This window comes from Canis lupus, chromosome 33 (assembly GCF_048164855.1).
Source record: "Canis lupus baileyi chromosome 33, mCanLup2.hap1, whole genome shotgun sequence".
Classification (NCBI taxonomy): Eukaryota; Metazoa; Chordata; class Mammalia; order Carnivora; family Canidae; genus Canis; species Canis lupus.
The window spans coordinates 30,695,172-30,718,969 of NC_132870.1; the positions used below are offsets into that span (position 1 = coordinate 30,695,172).

At 36.6% G+C, this 23,798-nt stretch overlaps 1 protein-coding gene and 1 long non-coding RNA gene across 11 annotated transcripts in view; one reads left to right on the forward strand and one right to left on the reverse strand.

The window, feature by feature from the left end:
* Nucleotides 1–19,934, forward strand: part of ENPEP (glutamyl aminopeptidase) — an 87,610-nt gene extending 67,676 nt beyond the window's left edge. The window contains exons 14-20 of the mRNA XM_072810534.1: nt 3,975–4,125; nt 5,119–5,192; nt 5,300–5,404; nt 5,493–5,663; nt 7,486–7,626; nt 15,979–16,057; nt 17,039–19,934. Coding sequence (XP_072666635.1) covers nt 3,975–4,125; nt 5,119–5,192; nt 5,300–5,404; nt 5,493–5,663; nt 7,486–7,626; nt 15,979–16,057; nt 17,039–17,191 — 874 coding nt within the window. The 3' untranslated portion in view covers nt 17,192–19,934. The remainder of the gene's footprint in view (nt 1–3,974; nt 4,126–5,118; nt 5,193–5,299; nt 5,405–5,492; nt 5,664–7,485; nt 7,627–15,978; nt 16,058–17,038) is intronic.
* The window catches only part of LOC140623819 (uncharacterized), a 126,208-nt gene that overhangs the window by 65,084 nt on the left and 37,326 nt on the right, over nt 1–23,798 (reverse strand). For 6 of the 10 annotated variants that reach the window (XR_012023338.1, XR_012023335.1, XR_012023344.1 and 3 more), the window contains 4 exons: nt 23,114–23,273; nt 22,289–22,503; nt 15,872–16,085; nt 14,810–14,979 (listed from right to left, as the gene is read on the reverse strand). The exons of 2 other annotated variants lie outside the window; for them this stretch is intronic. This is a non-coding gene — a long non-coding RNA (uncharacterized lncRNA). The remainder of the gene's footprint in view (nt 1–14,809; nt 14,980–15,871; nt 16,086–22,288; nt 22,504–23,113; nt 23,274–23,798) is intronic. 2 more of the 10 variants (XR_012023339.1, XR_012023341.1) reach the window with 2 other exon arrangements.

Genomic DNA, 23,798 nt, shown 5'->3' on the forward strand with positions numbered 1-23,798 from the left:
CATTATATGTTCTCATTCATTTGGGGAATATAAATAATAGTGAAAGGGAATATAAGGGAAGGGAGAAGAAATGTGTGGGAAATATCAGAAAGGGAGACAGAACATAAAGACTCCTAACTCTGGGAAACGAACTAGGGGTGGTGGAAGGGGAGGAGGGCGGGGGGTGGGGGGGAATGGGTGACGGGCACTGAGGGGGGCACTTGACGGGATGAGCACTGGGTGTTATTCTGTATGTAGGTAAATTGAACACCATTAAAAATAAATTTATTATTAAAAAAAAAAAATTGTGGGAGGGCAGACCTGGTGGCTCAGTGGTTTAGCGCCACCTTCAGCCCAGGGCCTGATCCTGGAGACTCAGGATCAAGTCTCACATCAGGCTCCCTGCATGGAGCCTGCTTCTCCCTCTGCTTGTGTCTCTGTCTCTCTCTCTCTCTCTCTCTCTCTCTCTCTGTGTGTGTGTGTGTGTGTGTCTCATGAATAAATAAATAAAATCTTTAAAAAATATTTGTGAGACACCTGGGTGGCTCAGTCAGTTAAGCATCTGACTTTGCCTCAGGTCATGATCATGGGGTCCCGGGATTGAGGCCCCTGTCTGGTTCCCTAGTCAGTAGGGAGTTTGCTTCTCCCTCTCCTTCTGTCCCTCTCCCCTGCTTTGCTCTTTTTCTCAAATAAATAAATAAAATCTTTTAAAAAATTAAATAAAATGCTTAACCATATCTGACTTTCAGAACTACTATGTGCCTATGGATTTTACAAATGGAGTTTGAGACTCAAAGTTGCATAAGAATGCTGCCTTAGGTTGAGATCCCTAGAAGCAGAGTATGAAACGCAGGTTCATGTACATTTAGTTTATTAAGAGAGTACTCTAATGAGATAAGGAGTATGAAAACCAGGTTAGGGCAGGGATTAAAAGCTCAGCCCTGATATGGTCTCAGATGGAGTCTAGCTTTGCCAGATTCTACTAGGAAGCTATAAATTGTGCTGTAGAGTGGGTCCAACTTGAGGGAAGCAGGCTGGCTTGTTGCATTCCTGAATCAGAGAATTAATGGCAAGGGATGGAGATTGCCTAACCTCTTAGGCAAGATGGATATATTTGGCCAAGCGCTATTCTTTGAAGAAGGTGGCAGCTGTGAGCCAACAGAGCACTGTAAGGGGATCTGAGAAGGGCATATAGATGCCTTTGTTCTCAGAACCAGGTCTTCTCATGTGGTCCCACCAGTATCAACTCTGGCTAGAAGCCTGTGAGAAATGCAGATTCTTATGCTCCACTCCAAACCTGCTAAATCAGAAACTCTGGGGCGGTGGGAGTGAAGAGTATGTGATATAATGAACTTTCCAGGTGTTGCTGATAGATGCTCAAATTTGAGAATCATAGTTCTAAATGATACTGCTCTTCATCAGGAGTATCAAATACACTTGTATTTGAAGCTACAGAGTAACATAATTTGTGGGAAATGAAAATTCCATCAACTAAATTCTCAAAATGTTATGCCTATAATAACCAGCAAAAATTCACTCCCAGTCCAATGTTCTGACCATATGACTCAAGACTTAAAGAAAACAAGTGATACCAAAATGGACTTATTGCATAGTTATCAAGCATGTTGGAAAAATAAGGCAATAGGATAAGATATCGATTTTCAACATTTGAATACATAGTATTTCCTCAGAACCTCTAACCTTTGGATAATTGGATTCCCTTCTTACTTCTACTTATGCTACCTAATTAGCCAATTTTTCTGGCTCTGGTAACTGAAATCCACTCCTTCTAATTTTTTCACCTACCTAAAATGTAGGTGACCACTTGGTTTCTGACCAAACTGTCGTTCTTCCTAACCTTTCATTATTCTCTTCACTAAATTGATCCTCAGAGCAACAACTATTCTTTATGAACACCTTTAAAAATTACCAACTGAACATAGTTGTTGCTGTAACCCCTAGGAAAAATAGAGAATCGTCAAAATTAGAAAATTCTCAAGTTTCAAATATCAACACAAAATTCTAAAATTTTTCTTACTTAAAAAAATATTCTTAGTAAAACACTCCATTTCTCAATATTTTTTAAAGATTTATTTATTTATTCCTAAGAGACACAGAGAGAAAGAGAGGTAGAGACACAGGCAGAGGGAGAAGCAAGCTCCCCACAGGGAGCCCGATGCAGAACTCGATCCTGGATCCCAGAATCACGACCCGAGCGGAAGGCAGATGCCCCACTGCTGGCCACCCAGGCGTCCCTCCATTTCTTCATATTATTTGAACTTTTATTAAGGGAGGTTGCATGCTCCAAAATGTAATTCTTTCTAACTAAGATCAGGACCTGAGAAAATAGGGGAAATTAGCACTCTGAACTGAAAAAAAAACTCTATCATATCTCACTAGTACAAATCAAATGATGCCAAAGATTTCCGTTCTTTTTTTTTAAAAGATTTTATTTATTTATTCATGAGAGACACAGAGAGAGAGACAGGCAGAGAGACAGGCAGAGGGAGAAGCAGGCTCCATGCAGGGAGCCCGACGTGGGACTCGATCCTGCGTCTCAAGGATCACGCCCTGGGCTAAAGGCAGCACTAAACTGCTGAGCCACCCGGGCTGCCCAAGATTTCCATTCTTATTTATGTCCAAAACTACTAGTTCATCCTCTAATCAAACTCTTGGGGAGAAATCAAGATATAATTACATTCTTCATTCACAAAATACTATCAAACCTAATAGCATTCAATGCATCAGTACTACTAATTCAATAATTCAAGATTTATTATTCAGTTTAAACTTTCAAAATATAATTTGAAAAGACAGAATTCCCATCTAAGGCTGTTTTAAAAATCTAGGGTAAAATTTGAGGCATAACAGATTTTTGAGAAAAGTATTTCACAAAGTTCTAGAATCCCTTTTAAGGAGGAAGAAATTGGATTCTTTAAACTTTGAAATGTTGATAGAAACTTCAAATTTAGTGGAGAAACAAAATCCATTTTTATTTATCAATATTGTTGAAAATGTATAAAAAAGGAGATTTTTTAAATAATAAATTTATTTTTTATTGGTGTTCAATTTCCCAACATACAGTGTAACACCCAGTGCTCATCCCGTCAAGTGCCCACCTCAGTGCCTGCCACCCAGCCACCCCCACCCTCCACCCTCCTCCCCTTCCACCACCCCTAGTTCGTTTCCCAGAGTTAGGAGTCTTCCATGTTCTGTCTCCCTTAAAAAGGAGTTATTTTAATGGGAAAAATAAGTTCAATTAGAATTTTTAAGCATTCATAATTCATGAGTATTGTTATGTTTCCTCTTCATATCAAATGTAATTTCAATAAGATATATTTATCAGGGTATATTATTATATTATTATTATATTATAATAAGATATATGTGTCATTTGTATATTATTTTCTTATAGATGATTTTTAAAGAGGTATTTATTTATATATTTAGAGAGAGTGCAGGAGGAGAGGGTAGAAGGAGAAGCAGAGGGAGAGAGAGAATCTCAAGCAGACTCCTTGCTCAGCATGGAGCCTGACACACGGGGCTTGATACCTCAACCCTGAGATCACAACCGGAGTAGAAATCAAGAGATGCCTAACTAATTGAGCCACCCAGGTGCCCTGCATCTGTAAATTATAATCAGCTTGTGTCTATTCATCAATATTAACTATAGCTAAAGGGCTTTTGTTGTATTCAGAATTTGGCCTCAGTGATTTTTCAAATGTACTTTTTAATGTTCTATTTTCCTCTTTCCTATCGAATATATGAAAGCGTTAACACATCATTGTGAATAAACCTCTTTGATTGAACCCCCCAAAATAAATGCATTTTCTTAATTGCTTAATAGAAGGATTCTCATTAACACTAAATTCTGTGATTTCCATATGAGTACTTTCAGTCAAATGTGTACTAGTCTATGGTTGGGGTTTTTTGTTTTGTTTTGTTTGTAGTCTATGGTTTTTAATTAAGGGGCATTTTTTTTTTCTCTTCTTTAGAGCTCAACTTCTAGATTATAAAATGGCTCTAAACTTGACCAAGTATCTCAAAATGGAAGAAGAGTTTTTACCATGGCAGAGAGTAATTTCAGCTGTAACCTATATCATTAGCATGTTCGAAGATGATACAGAACTCTACCCTGTGATTGAGGTGATGTTAATGATATATCTTATGCAAGTAAATGTGCAGCATGAGCAGAATAGGGAGGTTTCTGAGGGAAGGAGCTTCTGAAAGACACAAAAGCACATCCGCCGGCCAAGTGAAATTAAAGGAAAGTATAATGACATGACTAGTCAAACCAAAGAGATGCTATCTCTATTTTTTTTCAACTTGAGATGTATCAGTGTTTTTGGTTTGGCGTACCACTTAATGTATTTTAGTGTTAGAATACAAGAATTAATATTTTAGTTGCAATAGACAGGATACTAACTAGATCCTATTTTTAATGGATTTATCTATGTTAAAATGAATTTATTCTTGCTAAAATATACCATTATATTTCCTTATCCCTACTGCTGTTATTTCCACATTGAGATTTTATTATAGGATAGTTATTCTAAATACTTTGCTCTGTGTTTTCTGCAGCACATTGGTAGGACACTTGCAATTTTAAGGAAATTCTGGATTCAAATCTCTAGCTCTTCTACTTACTAACTTGGACTGATGATTTTATTTATGAGTCTTCATTTCCTTTGTACAATAGGAATGTCAGCACCTCCCTGCCTGTGGCAATGGGATAGGTATAGATCATATAAAATAAACATCCTTTGTAAATCCAAAGGCAATATATGTATATTGGTTATCACTATTTTTATTTCATCAATATTTGATTAATCTTTTCAGTGCAGTATGTCCAGTGTTACTCTATTTCTTACAAATGTTAACTAAAAAGTAGAGGTTAAAAGGGACTTACCCAAAGTTTTATAAAACATTATAGAATGATCCAGGATGTTCTGTTCTTCAGGATTAAAGCAAATTTGCAATGGGATAAGAACTGAAAATGTTCCTTCCCTAAGGAGAGGCCCAAAGTTCTCTGAACTAGTAGGAGAGAAGAGTACAATGGGGGGAAACTGTAAATTATAACAAATGAGTAACTGCTGAATAGTAAATTATTACTCATTGTACATGGTTCTTTTATTTCAGGAATACTTCCAAAGTCGAGTGAAGCCCATTGCAGATCTTCTAGGATGGAATGACGTCGGAGACCACCTTACAAAGTTATTTCTTACATTTTTAAAATTAAATTTCATTTAATATTTGTTTGTGTATGTTAAAAAAGTTAAGTGCTCATTGGCCCAGCTTTGTGTGTGTTTGTTTTTTTAAGGTTGCTCCGTGCCTCCGTATTAGGGCTTGCATGCAAAATGGGAGATCAAGAAGCCTTGAACAATGCTACACAATTATTTCAGCAGTGGCTAAGTGGGACTGTAAGGTGACTGTTCACTGTGTGTTCATTTCTAGAGGACTTCAAACTTAGAAATGAAGAAATAAAATCTCTGAAGCACAATTTCTTCTTCTAGGCTTCCTGTAAATCTGAGGCTTCTGGTATATCGGTATGGAATGCAGAACTCTGGCAATGAGACTTCATGGAACTACACTCTTGATCAATACCAGAAAACTTCATTAGCTCAGGAAAAAGAAAAACTGCTGTATGGATTAGCATCAGTGAAGAACGTTACTCTCTTGTCAAGGTAAGTTTTTTTTTTTTTTTTTCACTCATATGAATGGCATTTGATGATTTATGCATCACGGTCACTTTAAGATGCTAATTAAAGTATGATACATTTCCAAGAAAATCTATTAAAATGTATTTTCCCGACAAGAAACAAAATATCCGTGTACGAGTGTAATAAAGAAATGTAATCTCCTATGAAAACATTCTGGGAGTAGGCAGGTTCTAGTGGTGAGCAGTGGTTCAACATTTTCATCCAGGGCCTGGGGTGTTTCTCTTTCTGTTCTTCCATCCTCAACATACTGGATGTCTCATAACCTCTAGAGCTCCAAATATTTTGTCTTCACACAAATACATTCAGTGAAAGAAGAACAAGAGCAAAAGAGTTCCTCCTCACAAGGCTTTGTCTTTTATGCTAAAGGTGAGTTATCTTTGCTTCCCCTCATAACCAGAACTGGATCATACTTGATCATTCTGAGTTAAATCTTTTTTTATTTTTTTAAATTTATGATAGTCACAGAGAGAGAGAGAGAGAGGCAGAGACATAGGCAGAGGGAGAAGCAGGCTCCATGCACCGGGAGCCCGACGTGGGATTCGATCCCGGGTCTCCAGGATCGCGCCCTGGGCCAAAGGCAGGCGCCAAACCGCTGCGCCACCCAGGGATCCTGATCATTCTGAGTTAAACTCTAGATCTACCACTTGATCATTTGCCAGCTAGGAGGAACTTGAATTCTTTTGACTGATTTGGGCCATCATCATAGTCTGAGGCTAGGGTAGGCGCCTACCTACTTTCCTAGGATCAGGGATACATTGATCCAAGCCCAGAACAAAGTTGGTTTCTGTCAGCAGAGAAAGAGTCTGTGCCACAATATGCACAGAAAACACAAAATACATTTATATTCCACTTGGAAAGTCGCTTGAAGTGCAGCTATGAATCCTCAACCACTTCACCGATGCTCCAAATCAACTAGCATCTGCCTTAATTCAGTTCTGGTTTCTGAGTTACTTACTGCATTCCCTTAACTAACACTTATGATGTCCTGTCTATGTGTAGGTATATAAATTGTGAGAATAAAACTGAATAAGTCATGATATCTATCCTTGAGAAATGTAGAGCTCATGAGAGGCAGAATTTAAATTAGGAAATTACAATGCAATAGCCAGTTTGTAAGGACTACTGGAAGCAGTTTGTATTCACCCGGCAAAGCCAACAATACTCCTTTATCATCTTGCGTCAAGGTAGATGTCAGTTCTCCTGCTCTCTGCCTTAAAATAGTCTACCAAGAACTTGATCATTTTGCCATTCCATAAAACATCGTATTGATCTATTATTTTGATGGCAGCGTGCTGATTATCGGATGAGAAAATTAGCAAATGCTTACTTGTCTTACTAAGACTCTTGGGAATTAGAGAATGAATGATAAGTTACACAAAAATTCAGGACTATCACTAAAGTGCAGTTTCTGGAAGTTCAATGGTCTAGAGTACGTTGAGATATTTCTGTAGGTACAGACACAGCATAGAGTTAATAAAAATCTATTGACTTGGTCACTTAATTTATCTTTGACTTCTTTGTATTAGACTATAATTATAGCTAACTAATCTAACCATATAGTTTACATTAGAAGTTTATTTCTTATAATCTGGGGGAAGAACAAATAAGATGTAATTGTTATCTTTTAGAAAATAAAAGTATAAGTACTTTCCCTTAATTTAATCTTTTTTTTTTTTTAGTTAAGTGGGATAAAGGTGAGTGAAGTGCTTCTATTCAATAAATTCAATTAATTTTTTAAAGTTAATAGTTAACGTTTTGAATTGTTTTTCTATTTGTCTTTTCTTAGATATTTAGATTTGCTCAAGGACCCAAACCTTATTAAAAGTCAGGATGTGTTTACAGTCATCCGATATATCTCATATAACAGCTATGGAAAGACTATGGCCTGGAATTGGATTCAGCTCAACTGGGAATATCTAGTTAACAGGTAGGATAATTAGACAATGGTTTTTTTGTTCTCTTTGTTTGATATCATCTACAAGTTCTTTCTTTTTTCTCTCTGCTGTACTTTCTCTGCCATCTATACAATATCTGGAATGGCATATTATTAGAAGTAAAGGATCATGGTATTTTACTGCTCAGGAAGCAATTTACTAGTTAATTTTAGGCCTAATTCCTTCTCTGGAAATTATTGTTTCCATCTGATCTACAGAGTCTTGAAATCTGGAAAGATGCCTAAATTGCATTATTTTTAGTTTGGTTAAAACAAGTTAATATGATTCTTCCTGTTGTGTTAGCACCTGGTATAATGCCAGGCACTTATTTAATTTCAATATTTAATGAAAACTAAGTAAGTTTCTGGACTTGGGTTCAAACTAGAGCCTTATATCTTACTGAGTTTATATGGATGATAACTTTTATTTCCCTTGACCAGATAATTATACTTTAGGTATTATAGGGACCTATATTTCCCAGGCAATAGAGACAAGAGAGGAGCAAATCAAACTAAACAGATGGTTTCCCAAATTCCTTATTTCTTCACCCTCATTTAGAAGAAATGTTGCTATTCTTGGTCCCAATCCTCCAAATTTAGTGCTTAGTCTCATTAAAAATTTTTTGACAGAATATCAAATAGAATATAGATTATATATCCCAAATAGATGTGTAAATATTGACCAAAAGACCTTTACTGTCTGTAATCCCCACAATGGGTAATAGCCCCTGTCATCCCTTCCTAATCTCTCCTGTTTTCCCATCAGCACTGCCTCATTGATAATGGCTGCCTTATCAGAAGTACTAACCATGAAGATAACTTTTATTTCTGTTTTCTTTTCTACCCCACAATTCACCAGGCTGCCATTAGGTTCTTTCACATTTCTCATCCTTCTGATATCCAGATTATATCTGTAGCTTTCAACTAAAATACCCAACATTTTGCTTATTTGTGATAAATTTTTGCCTTTTCTGTTCTTGCAGTGATTGAATGTAACTGCTTATCCATCTCTATGAAAATTGACTGGCACGTGTGTATGTGAGTGTGTGTGTGCACATGTGATACTTTGTCCATCTCTTTTTAACTGTTTCAGTGAAATTCATGACTTAGAATTATAAATCTACTTATTAGAATTAGAATTATAAATCTACTTATTGAAAACATGTTATCTGGAGGTAACACTTCATGTTATGAAAGCTAGTACCTTTCATTTGCTTAATATATGCCTAGTGACATGTACTGAGTATTTTGTTTTAATCAAAAAGACTATAAGTCTTTCATTTTTTTTTGGTACATGCTACAGGGAACCTATGCAGATGAAGAAGAATGCTTACTTTTGAATTATTGAAAAAAGATAAGTAAATAATGTTCCATTTTGTAGAATAAAATGGCCATTCCCTTATTGTTTATTAAATAAAGTACTTTTCAAGGCCTTTTTTTAATAGTTCTGGTATGATTTATTTCAAATAATACATTTTTCATTTTAAAAAATTAGTTCATTTATCATACCTGTTAAAAATTAAGAATTCGAAAAAACAGGTGTTACTTTGTAATAAAAGTCATAAACACCTGGCCTTAAAATAAATTTATTAGACCTAATCCTGAATTTTTTTCAAAAAAATAATAAATTGATAAACCATTTCCAGTGCTAGTTCTAAAACCCTTGCCCAAGGCTTTTAATATTTCTTCATAGTCTAATGACCTAATTCTCTTGAGGTATTATTTTACATAGCCTCAAACATAAAATTATATTACAACCACATGTGGCACACAAAAATAATGCTCAATATTAATTATGGTTAGTTTGAATAACTAGAATTACCCCACTAAAATTGGATAGGATGAATTAAACAAAAATGAGCAAGCTTTGTACAAAAATTTCCAAACTCTTGAATATTTCCCAGAACTCAGAATGAGTGATTTTCCTGCCTATGTTCCTGAACAATTTATTGTCATCCTAAAATAAGTAAGCTGCTTTTTTATAAAGGGTTTTGTCATGTCATTTTTATGACAACTGATGGCCACACTACTATTGCCCTTTCTAGTTCGAGATTTACTCAAAAAATTCCAAAGATACTTCTGCAATTAGTCTTTGCTTTTGTTTATTCCGCTAAAGTCTTAGATGAAACTGTGAAGGTAAATGAACTCAAGTCAGTTGTGTTGTGTGCTATTTTTTAAATATTTAAGATAAATTTTTTTTAATTTTATTTATTCATAAGAGAGACAGAGAGAGACAGGCAGAGACACAAGCAGAGGGAGAAGCAGGTTCCATGTTTTGGAGCCTGATGTGGGACTTGATCCAGGGACTTCAGGATCACACCCTGGGCCAAAGGAAAGCACTAAACCTCTGAGCCACCCAGAGATCCCTTAAGATAAATTCTTATTTTAAAAGTAATTAATATGATAAATTTACAGCATGTTTCCCTCTAAATGCTATACTTCATATGATACTGGTTTATTGGGATAAACATATTTTGTTCTTACATTTTTAGTATTTATACAAGTAGTTTCAGTCTTAATTCAATCTGTTCATTGCTAGTTCCCCAAAATATCCTTTAATTTGTAATCACTAAGAACAAAACAGAAGAGGAATATTATAATTATAGAAGGTCACTGAGAAAAATTGTTTTCTTACCTCTAATTAACAGACTTTCTTTGAATCTACAGAATATCAATATAGCAACTTAATGTGATTGCCTTTTTTAAATCCCTATTTTCTTATTATAAAATAGGTAAGTATTTCTTGCACAAAATACAGATAAGCAAAAATAAGGACACAAAAATCACCTGTAATTCTACCACCTAGAAATAACCCTTGTCATACTACTGTTTTCTTGAGACATTTTTCTATGGCTGTTTATTTATAGAAATGGAATCATATAATACACATGGTTTTATAACCTGATTTTCTCCCTATATCATCCTCTATTGTGGATGTCTTTTCAAGTCTTTAAGTATGCTTCTTCAATTTATCTTTAATGTTCAATCATATTTCAGTGTGGAGATACATTAGTTTATTTAGCCAATCTCTATCTGTTGGATAATAAAACTGTTCCAGATCTTCTGATGAATGTTGTAGAATGGTCACCCAGAAAAAGATTTACTGTTAACTTTGCCCATTTTTCCAATCCTTGCTAATATTTAGGGCTGTCCTTAGAAATATTCTTGCTGACAAAAGACCTATATGTGTGTGAGACAGGAAACTATCAAAATTCTAGGGAAGGACACAAGCAGCAAGCTCTTTGACCTTGGTCGCAGCAATTTCTTACTAGACACATCGTCAGGGGCAAGGGAAACAAAAGCAAAAATGAACTATTGGGACTTTATCAAGATAAAAAGCTTTTCTGCACAATGAAGGAAACAATCAACAAAACTAAAAGGCAGCCTACTGAATGAGAGAGGATATTTTCAAATAATATCTGATAAAGAGCTAGTATCCAAATTCTATAAAGAACTTATCAAACTCAACACCCAAAAAAACAAATAATCCAGTTAAGAAATGGCCAAAAGACATGAATAGACATTTTTCCAAAGAAGACATACAAACAGCCAACAGACACATGAAAAGGTGATCAGCATTACTCAACATCAGGGAAATACAAATCAAAACCATGATGAGATACCACCTCACACCTGTCAGAATGGCAAAAATTAACAACACAGGAGAAAACAGGTGTTGGTGAGGATGCGGTGAAAGGGGAACCCTCTTGCACTGTTGGCAGGAATGCAAACTGGTGCAGCCAATCTGGAGAATAGTATGGCAGTTCCTCAGAAAGCTAAAAATAGAACTACCCTATGACCCAGGAATTCTATCACTAGGTATTTACCCAAAGGATACAAAAATACACATTCGAAGGAGTACATGCACCCCAATGTATAGAAGCATTATCAATAAAAACCAAACTATGGAGAGAGCCCAAATGTCTATCAACTGATGAATGGATAAAGAAGAGGTGGTGTGTGTATATATGGATGGACGGATGAACATTCAAGAGGGGAAAAAGAGAGAGAGGGAAACAAATCATGAGAGACTCTTAATTATAGAGAAGCAATCAAGGGCTGATAGAGGGAGGTGGGAGGTGGATGGAATAGACGGTTGATGGGTATTAAGGAGAGCACTTGTTATGATGAGCACTGGATGTTATATGTAAATGATGAACCACTGAACTCTTTTCCTGAAGTAATACTGAACTTTGTCAATTGACTAGAATTTAAATTATGGAAAAATAGAAAATTCCTTGGTAATTGAGTATATAAAAACTGATATCTCATTTTAAATTATAATCCTTTCATCCAGTAAATATTGTGTAACATCTACTATGAGCTAAACACTGTGCTTGGCATTGAAGATATGATAGTAGAAATAGACCTGGCTCTCTGTCCTCTTGGAGCTTAGGGTCTGGTAATGGAGACTGATATTAATAAAAGAATCACACAAATACATGTACACTTAAAACTGTAATAACTATAAATAGAAGAGGTTCTGGTCACACTGAAAGAGTGTAAAAGGGAAACTGACCAAGTCAAGAGAATTTGGACATTAAGGGCTTGTTGAGCTGAATTCTAAAGGAAGAGCAGGAGAGAATTAGGTGAACAGGAGGTGAAGCATTCCTGATACCTTCTATCAGAAAAGAGAAAAGTAAGGGCCAACATCTGCAGGGTCAGGTTAAGATTTGGGCTATTGTATTAAGAGCAATGCTAAGTCACTAAAGGGTTTTAATTAAGAAAGTAAAATGATTGATTTTACTTTGAAAAGAAAGCTGTGGTGGTAAAGCATAGATGTAGATGGGGGCCAAAGTGAATTTGAGAAAAGCAGTTAGAGAACTATTGGAGCAGTCTGAGCAGAAGATAGTGGTAGATTGGACTCTGGATAGAATAATGATGTTAGAGAGATAAGGACAACATTTAGAGCTTGGTGAATTAGAAATAGGACAGAGGTGAGGTAATAAGGATAATGCCTAGATTTCTGAAAAGATAAGGAGAAGAAGAACAATGGGTTTAGTTTGCTATTTATGATGCCTTTGAGTCTCTTTTTGAGATATTGAAGTGGAGATTGTTTCAAGGAAGTTATTATCCCTTGTCAAATGCTACTTAAGATTTGAGTAAATCCACGACCGAAAAATGCCCATTAGATTTATCGGCACAAAAGCTATTGGTAACTCTAGAAAGAGCTTTTCAGTGGAGTGAAAGTGGCAGAACCTAAATTGAAGCAAATTAATAAATCAATCAATGAAGAAGATATGAAATATACAGAAATCTCTTGAAAAGTTTGACTATGAATGTGAAGGTGAAAGAAAGGATATCGAGATGCCAGATCAAGGAAGATTTTTTTCTTCTTTTATGTGGAAGATAGTTTATATATGTTTAATATGTTTTACAGCTGAAGAGAAAGACCCAGAAATTTAATACGTAAGACATAAAAGGTTCTTTTAAAAGTAGAATTTTTAAGAATGGGAGAAACTGGAGCAATGCACAGATGATAGAAGAAAAACAGGCATCTTTGTATGTTTGTAAACTAAAAGATGTAGGAGTTACTATGTGTTTTCTCTGTGAATTAGAAGATAAGGTCATCTTTGTTGCAGAGGGAGGGAAGTAGAAGAATGTCTGGAGGTTGGAAGAGAGTGAAAACACTTGAAAAAAGTAATTCAAAGAATGAGAGAAGGGTAATGAGACTAGGGTAATGTAAGAGGACTGTCAACGTTTAAGACGGATGTTCATGAATTTATAGTGAAACATTTTAGAAAAAGTTGAGAGACCTCCCTTGGCAGATATAGTGGAAATGGGCAGTTGATTTCATCACAAGCTGGAGTTTTGCTAGAAACAAACTATTAAACTATCAGGGAGTTTAGGACCTAGAAAAAAATGTTATTGAAAGTGGTAAACCATGGACTATAAATTACAGAAGGAAATAAGTGCAAGAAAAGGAAGAGCTGATGGTCCAGGAGAAAGTAGAGATAGGCATGGTCAATGGTCCAGTAATCCAGTCAGAGAATAGTCATAGTGAAAACTAAAGGTAAATTTTATCATGGAGGATGCATAAATGAATAGTGTACCTATGGATGACCACAAGATATGATCATAGAAAATTGTTGGCCAAGGTAAAGAAAAATCATTGGGAATGAGAATGTCAAGAAACTAAGGAGCTATGATGTTATATTTATCATCGATGTGGACCTTGAAATCACAGCTTGAGTAGAGAGGAAGACTAGAAGTCAGGTGTCAAAGTGTATCATAAATTAGGTGAGGGGAAGGAGTAACTAGAAAGAACAGACATCTTTTTAAAAAGTGGAGAAATAAAGGTCTGGAATCCACAGTGGGGAGCGTGAGCATACAACTTCTTTTCTGATCTGGTTCTATGAAGGATGTGGGAAAATAAACGTTCTCCAAATGAGAAGTAATATTTCCTGGAAAAGGATAGTTCCAGAAGGCTAGGTGGAAGGGATCAAGAGATTGGGAAATCTCAGAGTCTGTCAGGAGCAAGGAAGTACAGCATATACATTATCGGGACAATGTTGAGAATAGATGGCTCAGTCTTATTTTGGGATGACTGATAACATTAAGGGAAATTGCTTACCTTAGACTTCTGTGACATGAAAGATGAAAGATATAGTGGAATAAAATTCAGTGGTATCTGTGATAAGAGTGAACACTGGACCTAGTCCACTGAAAATCAGTGTTAATTATTAGATACATGTCATGTTTTGTTCCCATTGGTATATTTTCTCTTTATGTTTCTTCTGCAAACTGCTGATTCATTTCTTTCATAATTTCACATTGGCATATTTTTCCCTTTTACCAATTTGTAAGTGTTCTTTGTATAGTGAAAATATTTCCTCTTTTCACAACAAAAAAAAATTTTGCCTTAATTTTATGAGTTTTTAGTATAAAAAATGTAAAGATATGTACAACAAACTTTATTAGCTTTTATCTCCATGGCGTCTGTGATTGTTACGTGATAATTTTTTTTAAAGATTTTATTTCTCTGAGAGAGAGAGCAGGAGAGGGTGAGGGGTAGAAGGAGGAACAGGCTCCCTGCTAAGCAGGCAGCCCAATATGGGGCTCCATCCGGGAACTCCGAGATCATGACCAGAGGCAGATGCTTAATGGACTGAGCCACCCAGGCCCCCCTGTTATGTGATAATTACTAAATGTAGAATTTCTTCTATTGTTTGCTTACCTGTCTGTATAGCGATACATTTTCTTTTATTCTTCACCAGTATTCCACTGATTCAAAGTTAATACATAATTCTTGTGGTTTTTCTCACACAGTGATTGATTGCGATGAGATGTTTATCTGTATCACAATTTTTTGTATTACGGTCTGTAAGGAAATTTCTGATTCTTGCTCTTTAAGAAAAAAAAGTACAACAGAGACAGGAATAGAGTATCATCTCTAAAATCCTATATTTGCACTTAGCTTCAAGTGTCTGCGTAGCCTGAGTAATACAGATCATATAAGCTATTTATTCTTTTTTCAAAAAGCTTTATTAGCTACTTGCCTATTCTATTAGTCTGTATCAGCCTATATGACTGAGCTTCTCAGCTGTATGGGAAACACAGAAATGCAGCAGCTTAAAGGACATACATAATTATTTCTCACTCATGTTAGGCTCCTGAAGTGAGCACTCTAAGTTGTTAAAAGGTTCTGCCCCAGGAGGCCTACCTTATCTTGTCGGTGTGATTGAAGCTTGGAAGAAGGGGGAAAAAACCCAAGAAGTCCAAGGCAAACAATTTTCCTTGACTTAAGCAAGGAGCCAGAGGTTGAACGTGGTGGAGCTTCTGCTCCTGTTCCACTGATAAGAACTGAGCTGCCGGTCTGCACTTACCTGTGAGGGAGGCTGAGAGATGTTATCTCTGTCTGGGTTCTCACATGTGCAGGATAAAAGAACAGATCATTGGATGGGAATCCAACCAGCAGTTGACCACATCTGGGATGATGTTGTGGCCCTGTCTACAAAAAGACTGAAAGATGTGCTAAGAAATGTTCTTGAATAGGAATTTTAAATGAGGGGACATCTGGGTGATTCAGTGGTTGAGCGTCAGCCTTTGGCTCAGGTCCTGATCCCGGGGGTCCTGGGATCGAGGCCCATAGAGGCCCACATCCGGCTCCCTGCATGGAGCCTGCTTCTCCCTCTGCCTGTGTCTCTGCCTCTCTCTTTCTCTCTGTGTCTCTTATGAATAAATAAATAAAATCTTTAAAACTAAAAAAAGAAATTTTAAATGAAATGTGTTTACTTACTGTGTTTTGCTTACTTTGAAAATGACTTTTATTAAAAATCCACAAAATCCAAGATTTAAAGTTCTAGGCACTTATATTCCCTTTTACTTCCTTAAATTTTTCTTCAGATACACAATCAATGACAGAAATCTTGGCAGGATTGTCACAATAGCAGAACCATTCAACACTGAACTACAGCTGTGGCAGGTATGAAGTTAAATTCCTCTATACTCATCTAGGAAGAACAGGATTACAATTTTTTTTTCTTTTTTTAAATAGAAATGGCATTTTCTCTATTTAGTTCTCAGACAAGGAGAAAGAAATAATTCTTATATCAAATTAAATGTATACCTATTTTTTTCTAAACTGAAAAAATTCAATTAACTAAGAAACAAAGTGTAAAAGTTGAGAAAGCTGAGGCCTTGAGAGGCTTAGAAGGCTACATGAGACCTTTTGACTTTACCAAAGCATGGATAGTAAATGTGACCTGAAATAGGATGGTCAAGATTTGATTCCTTCCAAAATTCACTGTTTTGGAATTTAAAGACTTTTCAGTTTCAAATATCTCAGTTCCCAGAGGGGAAAATGTTTATGGATGTTGGAAAATTGAGATTGTATGAATTTTCAATATCTGTATATTATATATTGGAATGTTAACATTCTGTGTGTTAAGAACCAAAAAAAACTTTTATTTGTGTAAGTAGCAAACAATACTATGATTGGGGGAGGATTTTGGAAGGAAGACAAATGATAGAACCAAGGTAACAGAGAGGTTATTGTGAGTCCTTAATAAGGGAACTGAAAGTATATTAAAATGTTCTGGACTCCTGAAGTGAAAGATAAGCCAAGCCAGCATTTGACAGACTGGGTTTTCCAGGGAACACCCCGGGGAACGCACAAAGTAGAGAAGCAGCAGAATCACAGAGGGGCACACCAGCCACCGATGTGCTGCTCTCCTTCCCCAGGATGGGAGAGCCTCTTTTGACCTGACGTGCTGCCAACAGTCCAAAAGCCATGGGTAATGATTGCCAATCGAAGAGACAGGCTCAGTCCAAATGATGCACCAAGACATGTGCAATGATAGTGAATTTCCAGGGAAGAAGGAAACAAATCCAGCCTGTAAATAAAAGCCTTGAAAACTAATGGGGCTTAAAATGACTTTCTTAATTATTTCCCTCTCTTTTCTAGATGGAGAGCTTTTTCAAAAGATATCCAGATGCTGGAGCAGGAGAAAAACCCAGGGAACAAGTGCTGGAAACAGTGAAGAACAATATCGAGTGGTTAAGACAAAATAGGAACACGATAAGACAGTGGTTTTTGGATTTACCTAAGAATGGCTAATGTGTCCAAATGTCATATTTTGGTTTTGTGAATCTGTTATATTTGGTGGCCAAATTTACAAGTACTATGGAGGGAGTCTTATACACAGATACTGCTTTTGCTAAGTAGTGTGTTTATATGGTTTGCAAAGCTTTTAAATTGTTCTTTGTTTATGAAGGAAGATACTAATAGAGTAGTTAATGTACTCAGGGATTTTTTTCTAAGTGTACTTCATTGGAGATTCTTCGCAAACTGAAGAGAATTTAATAGCCATTTTAATGTCTTTAAATATCATTCTTTATATCTTAAATCTGTGAAAATAGAACAATTTGGTCTTAGCTTTACATTTTTAGTACCAAAGAAACACTACTTAATCTTCTCTCTTGATTGATTTTTAAAGTTTAAATACCAGTACTTGAGGGACCTAAATTACCATCTTAATCTTTATTTTATTATTCAGAATTACACATACCTAATATCATTGTATTCACATGTGTCCTATTCCTTTAAATCCTACCACAGTAACCCAGGTTTAAATTTTACTCAAATAAATTAGCCAAAGAAATGGCTATTGCCTTCACTATAAAATCAACAAGAGAACTCTCCTCTCCTTTTTAAAATAAATCTGAATGATTAACTTGAAAAAAAAAATGTTGTGTTCCAGTGTCACTTGACTCTCGAATAATAATGACTGCAGCATTCCCTAAATAATTTAGCATGAGGCAAATACAATTCAAGAACCTAGCTTTTTTCATGCTTGGGACTCTGTCGTCCTGCTCCATTCCCTACAAAGCTCCTTCAAACATGCTATGAAATTAGAGGGAAGACGGTGCTTAACTTTGCTCCATGGATTTTAGAGAAAAAAAGCTAAATAATTGGAAACTGGTCAGGAAAGAGAGAAGGCTGATTATTCCATAAAACTAAATGGAATTAGAATTTAGCTTTGATCTAACCTAGCAATCTAAGTGTGAAAATGAGGAAACCCATGTATATCTCCAGCATGACTCTGCATATCTGAGGCTATATCTTCTCATAGATAACTTTTATGTACAAACCCTTAGATCCTAATCCATACAAAATAGCACTGATCAAATTCATATTCGTGACTTGATTAAAGGTATCAATTTTGTAACAGCCAGCGGCAAGAATATGTTTACTATGGCACTTGATGCCTAGTAGATCCACAATGTAAGTCCAATTGAAAAGAAGGTAAATGACTGTATTTGAGTCTGCTATATCTAGAAAATCTAAATTTATCTAGAATCTTCAGAAGTATAAAATAAGATTGATTTAATGATAATTAAAGCACACGAAAACAATCAAAATCTTAGCTTTGACTTTATTTACATAATAATGGGCCTTAATTAAACTACTGCTATTTCTTAATTATTGCTTCTCAATCTACACAGCTAAACTGACAAATTCAAAGGTGGGGGGGTGGGGTAGAGAAGATTTAAAAAAAAAAGGAATTTCCATACCAGAACTTTAAAAATATTATTTTAAATTGCTTCGGAAGAAAAAATACATTAACAATATAAATCATCAGGAAAGCCCCACTATCCTCATGGTTGATCCTCCTGCTTTATGTAATAATTTTTTTAAAGAAAAATATAAGTTTAAGGAATAAATCCATTCCAACTTGCCTACAAGTCATTCTGTTTCATTCCCTTTTAAGCCTAAAATGGAGAATGAATTGTTTAGTTCTCTTTACTCCACATGAAAAGGAGCTATGCCCACTCTGTCATAATAACTTCAGTAGCCCATCAGGCCCTTCTCAAACAGCATCTGGTTTTTAAAAGGCTGAAGACCGAAAGACAGATCTATGCCAAGAACAATTTACTACTCTGCTTGCTTGGTTTGTCCTGATTTTCACAAGGGAGGAAAATTAGTATGTTGTTTCCAAAATTAAACCACAGTAAACCATCAACTTAAAAAAATTAACTGGAAGAAATGATCAGCAAGGTCATGTAGCAAGGAGCAGGGTCTGTGTTATTGCCTTGGACCTAGGAAGTCTACTCCTGTATTCCAGATCATTGTTATGCACCCACATAAATATAAAGTAGCAGTTCAAATAATAAACCATGAACGTAAAAGTGACAGGTGGGGAAAGTCTGGGAAGCAGAGATATACAACTGAGTTGAAGGCACTGGTATTCCTATAGTTTACCCTCCATGTTAGTAAAGAATTAGTCCAAAAAAAGATAAATATAATGTGGGAACAAAAATTTAGAATAGTAATTCTCAAAGGAAATTGAGAATAAGGAGGGACCAGACGGCAGGGGCTTTCTGAAACATTAGCAAATAATAACAATAATAATAGCAAACTTTTTTATTTAACCAAGCACTGTTCTAAACACTAGCACTCCACATATGTTAATTTCTATATTTACATTTACAAAAACCCTATGAGGTAGGTACTGTTAATATCCTATTTTACAGATGGAGAAACTGAAACAGAGAGGTTACAAAACTTGCTCAAGCCATAAAGTAGTGTCTGGCACCAGCCAGGATTTTGAACCTAGGCAGTTTATCACTAGATCTGTGTTCTTAACCACAGTGTTAGAATAGAAACGTGCTTTAAAATTGGAGTGATTGATCTGATGGAGTAAGTGGGTGATGGGCAGTAAGGAGGGCACGTGATATAATGAGTACTGGAGTTATATGCATCTGGTGAATCACTGAACTCTACCTCTGAAACAAATAATACACCATATGTTAATTAATTGAATTTAAATAAATTTAAAAAATTAAAAATTAAAAAATTAGACTGGAGTGATCTGGATTGAATCTCAACTACTTGTTAGCCAAGTACCTTTAATCTCTGTTGCTCAGTTTTCTCATCTATAAAGGGGGGACAAAAATAATAACTACCTCAATGGGTTGCTGTGAAAATGAAATGCAAGAATGCAGGTCAAGTCTCAATGGATGGGAAATAATAATCATCGAATAAACATTAGATGCTTTTATTGTCATAATTATGGTTTCTCCTAGTCCCCACTATTACATTAGTTTGGACAACACTGTAAACGTGGGTTCAAGAAAAACCAAACCTAAGCAAGTGAAGGCACTAAGGGGAGGTGATGTGTCAGACTAGGGTATTGTTCACAAATAGCTCCTGCCCCTCCCTGGGGAGGGTCCCATTATCTCGCCCCACTGAAGTGTAGCAGGGGCATGTGACTGACTTTGGCTGGTGAAATATGAGTAAAAGTGATGTATGCTGATTTGAGTCAGAAATGTCCAAAGTCAGCATGTTTGCCATGCCTTCTGTTTTTCTTCTGCCACTAGATCCAGCAATGTTCCAGATAAAGGTGGCTCTGTGGGTCTGAATTCCAGAATGAAAACAACATGGAGTAGAATGTAGCCTGCACACAGTGCACCTGCACTGTGAGTGAGAAACACCCTCTGTTACAGTGAACCACTGAGATTTTGAGGTTGTCTGTACCTCAGCATACTCTAGCCTAATCTGTCTTGTACCAAACTAATGTGGTACTCTAGCAGAGTTATTTTTCCAGTTCTCTTGCCTTAAATTATATGGAATTTAAATAAGTCAGTGCCCTTAAATAAGGTTTTATTGAAACATGAGTACAGGCACTCATTTACATATTAATTATGGCTGTGCTGAGTGGTTGCCAGCAGAGATCTTATGGTCCTCAAAGCCTAAAATAGTTACCTCTTGGATCCTTTACAGAAAAAGTTTGCAGACCCCTGCTAGATCTTATCTTTACTTCTTACCTCACTTTTCATTCAATGCTTTCCCCTTCCTCCCCCTTCTTCCATACTCCAACCCAAGGTTTCTCAACATCGGCACTTTTTGACTTTTGGAGTCTGTTAATCCTTTGCTGTGGAGGGCAATCCTCCACACGGTAGAATGTTTAGCAGCATCCCTGGTCTTTATCCTCTATCTTTTATCCTTTATCCTCTTTATCTTGCCAGTAGTGTCTCCCCCCAACCCCAGATGTCTCTAGACATGGCCAAGTGTCCTGGAGGAGGCCAAATCTCCCCAGTTGAGGATCACTGCCTATTAAACTTGTGAAGAGATACCATGGACATTATTTAGCCAATGTAAGTGACAGGTGAGGAGAGTATAGAAATCCAAAGACCCTTGAAAGGAAAAAGAAGTTTGAGGTAAGGAATGATAATGAAAAGAAGGCTGAACAAAGTACTCATTCATTCATATATTTGTTCAGATAACTAATATTTAAAAAATATCTATTATATGGCTGCCTGGATGGCTTACTCAGTTAAGTGTCCAACTCTTGATTTTGGCTCAGGTCATGATCTCTGCCCCTCATGGGGCTCTGTGCTGGGTGTGGAACATGCTTAAGATTCTCTCTCCCTCTTCCTCTGCCCCTCCCCTCTCTCTCTCTCTCCTCCTCTCTTTCTCTCTAAAAAAGGAGAAGAAATGAAGGAAAGAAGGAAGGAAAGAAAAGAAAGAAGAAAAAAAGAAAAGAAAGAAAGAAAGAAAGAAAGAAAGAAAGAAAGAAAGAAAGAAAGAAAGAAAGAAAGAAAGAAAGAAAAGAAAGAAGAAAGAAAGAAAGAAAGAGAGAGAGAGAGAGAAAGAGAGAGAAAGAAAGATAGAAAGAAAGAAGAAAAGAAAAGGAAAGAAAGAAATCTATTATATGACAAACCTGTTGACCTAGATTTGGGAATGGATTTAGAACATAGGTGAGGGGCACCTGGGCAGCTCAGTCAGATAAACTGGCCCTTGATCTCAATTTCAGGTCTTGATCTCAGGGTTGTGAAATCAAGCCCCCCACGTTTGGTGCCTTGCTGGGCATGGAATCTACTTTAAAAAAAAAAAAAAAAAAAGACAGGGACACCTTAGTGGCTCAGCAGTTGAGAATCTGCCTTCAGCTCAGGGTGTGATCCTGTGGTCCCCGCATGGAGCCTGCTTTTCCCCCTCTGTCTCTGCCTCTCTCTCTCTCTCTGTCTTTGATGAATAAATAAATAAAATCCTTTTTAAAAAAAAATAAAAAGAAGACAACTGGAAGAAATAATAGAGCAGGGTGAAAAACATGGGGCAAGGAGAATGTGGGAAGTGACTGACTAACTTCAGCAAATGATAATACTTTGACCTGATACTCCAGTGGAAAGCATTTAAATACTATTTTCCACTTACATGAATAAAACATGTATTTCCTAATGGTAATTTAGATCGTCGGATCTAGATTGTATTTGACAATGTGCTAGACGTTGTCCATTGTCACCGTGCCTCCATTTCTTCCATCTTCTCTGTCCCCATCCTCCTGTATTGCCAAGCTGGGATGCCAAAAATTGCACTTCCCTGGCTTCCAGATTATTTAAGTTCTGCCAATGATAAGCACTTCTATGAGACTTGAAAGGAAAAGAGAGAAGAGAGGCTGTTCTTCCTTTCCAGGAGAACACAGGGGAAAGCAGTTTCTGGGGTAGATGTGAATTGATAGTTTCTGAACTCATGTCCCTGTGTATTTGCCATCTCTGAAGTGCAGGGAAGCTCTGAAGAGACAGTCATTGTTTCCTCACTTCTGGGTGATACTAGCAGCTTTGATCTCTGGATCAGAAAGGTGATGACATGCAAACCTGAAACTTCTGCAGAAGACTGGCACTAACCAGGCAGCCCCGGTGGCACAGTGGTTTAGCATGCCGGCAGCCCGGGGCGTGATCCTGGAGACCTGGGATCGAGTCCCACATCAGGCTCCCTGCATGGAGCCTGCTTCTCCCTCTGCCTGTGTCTCTGCCTCTCTCTCTCTCTCTGCCTCTGAATAAGTTAAAAAAAAAAAAAAAAAAGACTGGCACTAACCCTCTCACTTTATTCCTCCTCGCCTTTTAATGATGTATAAGTGCCTAATTTCATGTATTTGATATTTTTTCTGCTTGGAATATCTAGTCTTTTCTGAACTGACCCTTGAGTGATACAAAGTGTAACTACAGATTTTGTTTGGGTTTATATTTCCATTGTACTCACTGCTCCTTTTCCTGCCATTGTCCTTAGCATATAAAAAGCTCCAAGCTGGGTCCTTTGCTTGGCACAGACTGGATTGACCCTCAGAGAGTCTACTTTCAGCCTTATGAGTTTTACAGTATAGGAGAAATCATGATAGGGAGCATTTGAGTCAGATTCGTATCTGTAATAAAGGAGAAAAAAAAGCTGGAGTGGTGTGTTTCCCTTTTGTGTTGGGATACATAAGCACACTAGAATGCATCACTGATAAACCATCAAACTTGACTTCCTCAATTCCTCAAATGTTAAACAAGAGTTACCAAATGATATAGCAGTTCCACTATCAACAATATACCCAAGAGAATTGAAAATATAAGTCCACACAAAAACTGATACATGAATATTCAAAGAATCATTCATAATAACCAAAAAGTGGAAATAATCTAAATGTCCATCAACTGATGAATGGGTAAACAAAAAGTAGTATAACCATACTTTATTTTTTATTCATTTATTTTTTTTAATTTTATTTATTTATTCATGAGAGACACAGAGAGAGAGAGAGGCAGAGCCACAGGTAGAGGGAGAAGTGGGCTCCATGCAGGGAGCCTGATGTGGGGACCCGATCCCGGGACTCCAAGATCATGCCCTGGGCCAAAGGCAGGTGCTAAACCACTGAGCCATCCAGGGATCCCAAAACCATACTTTA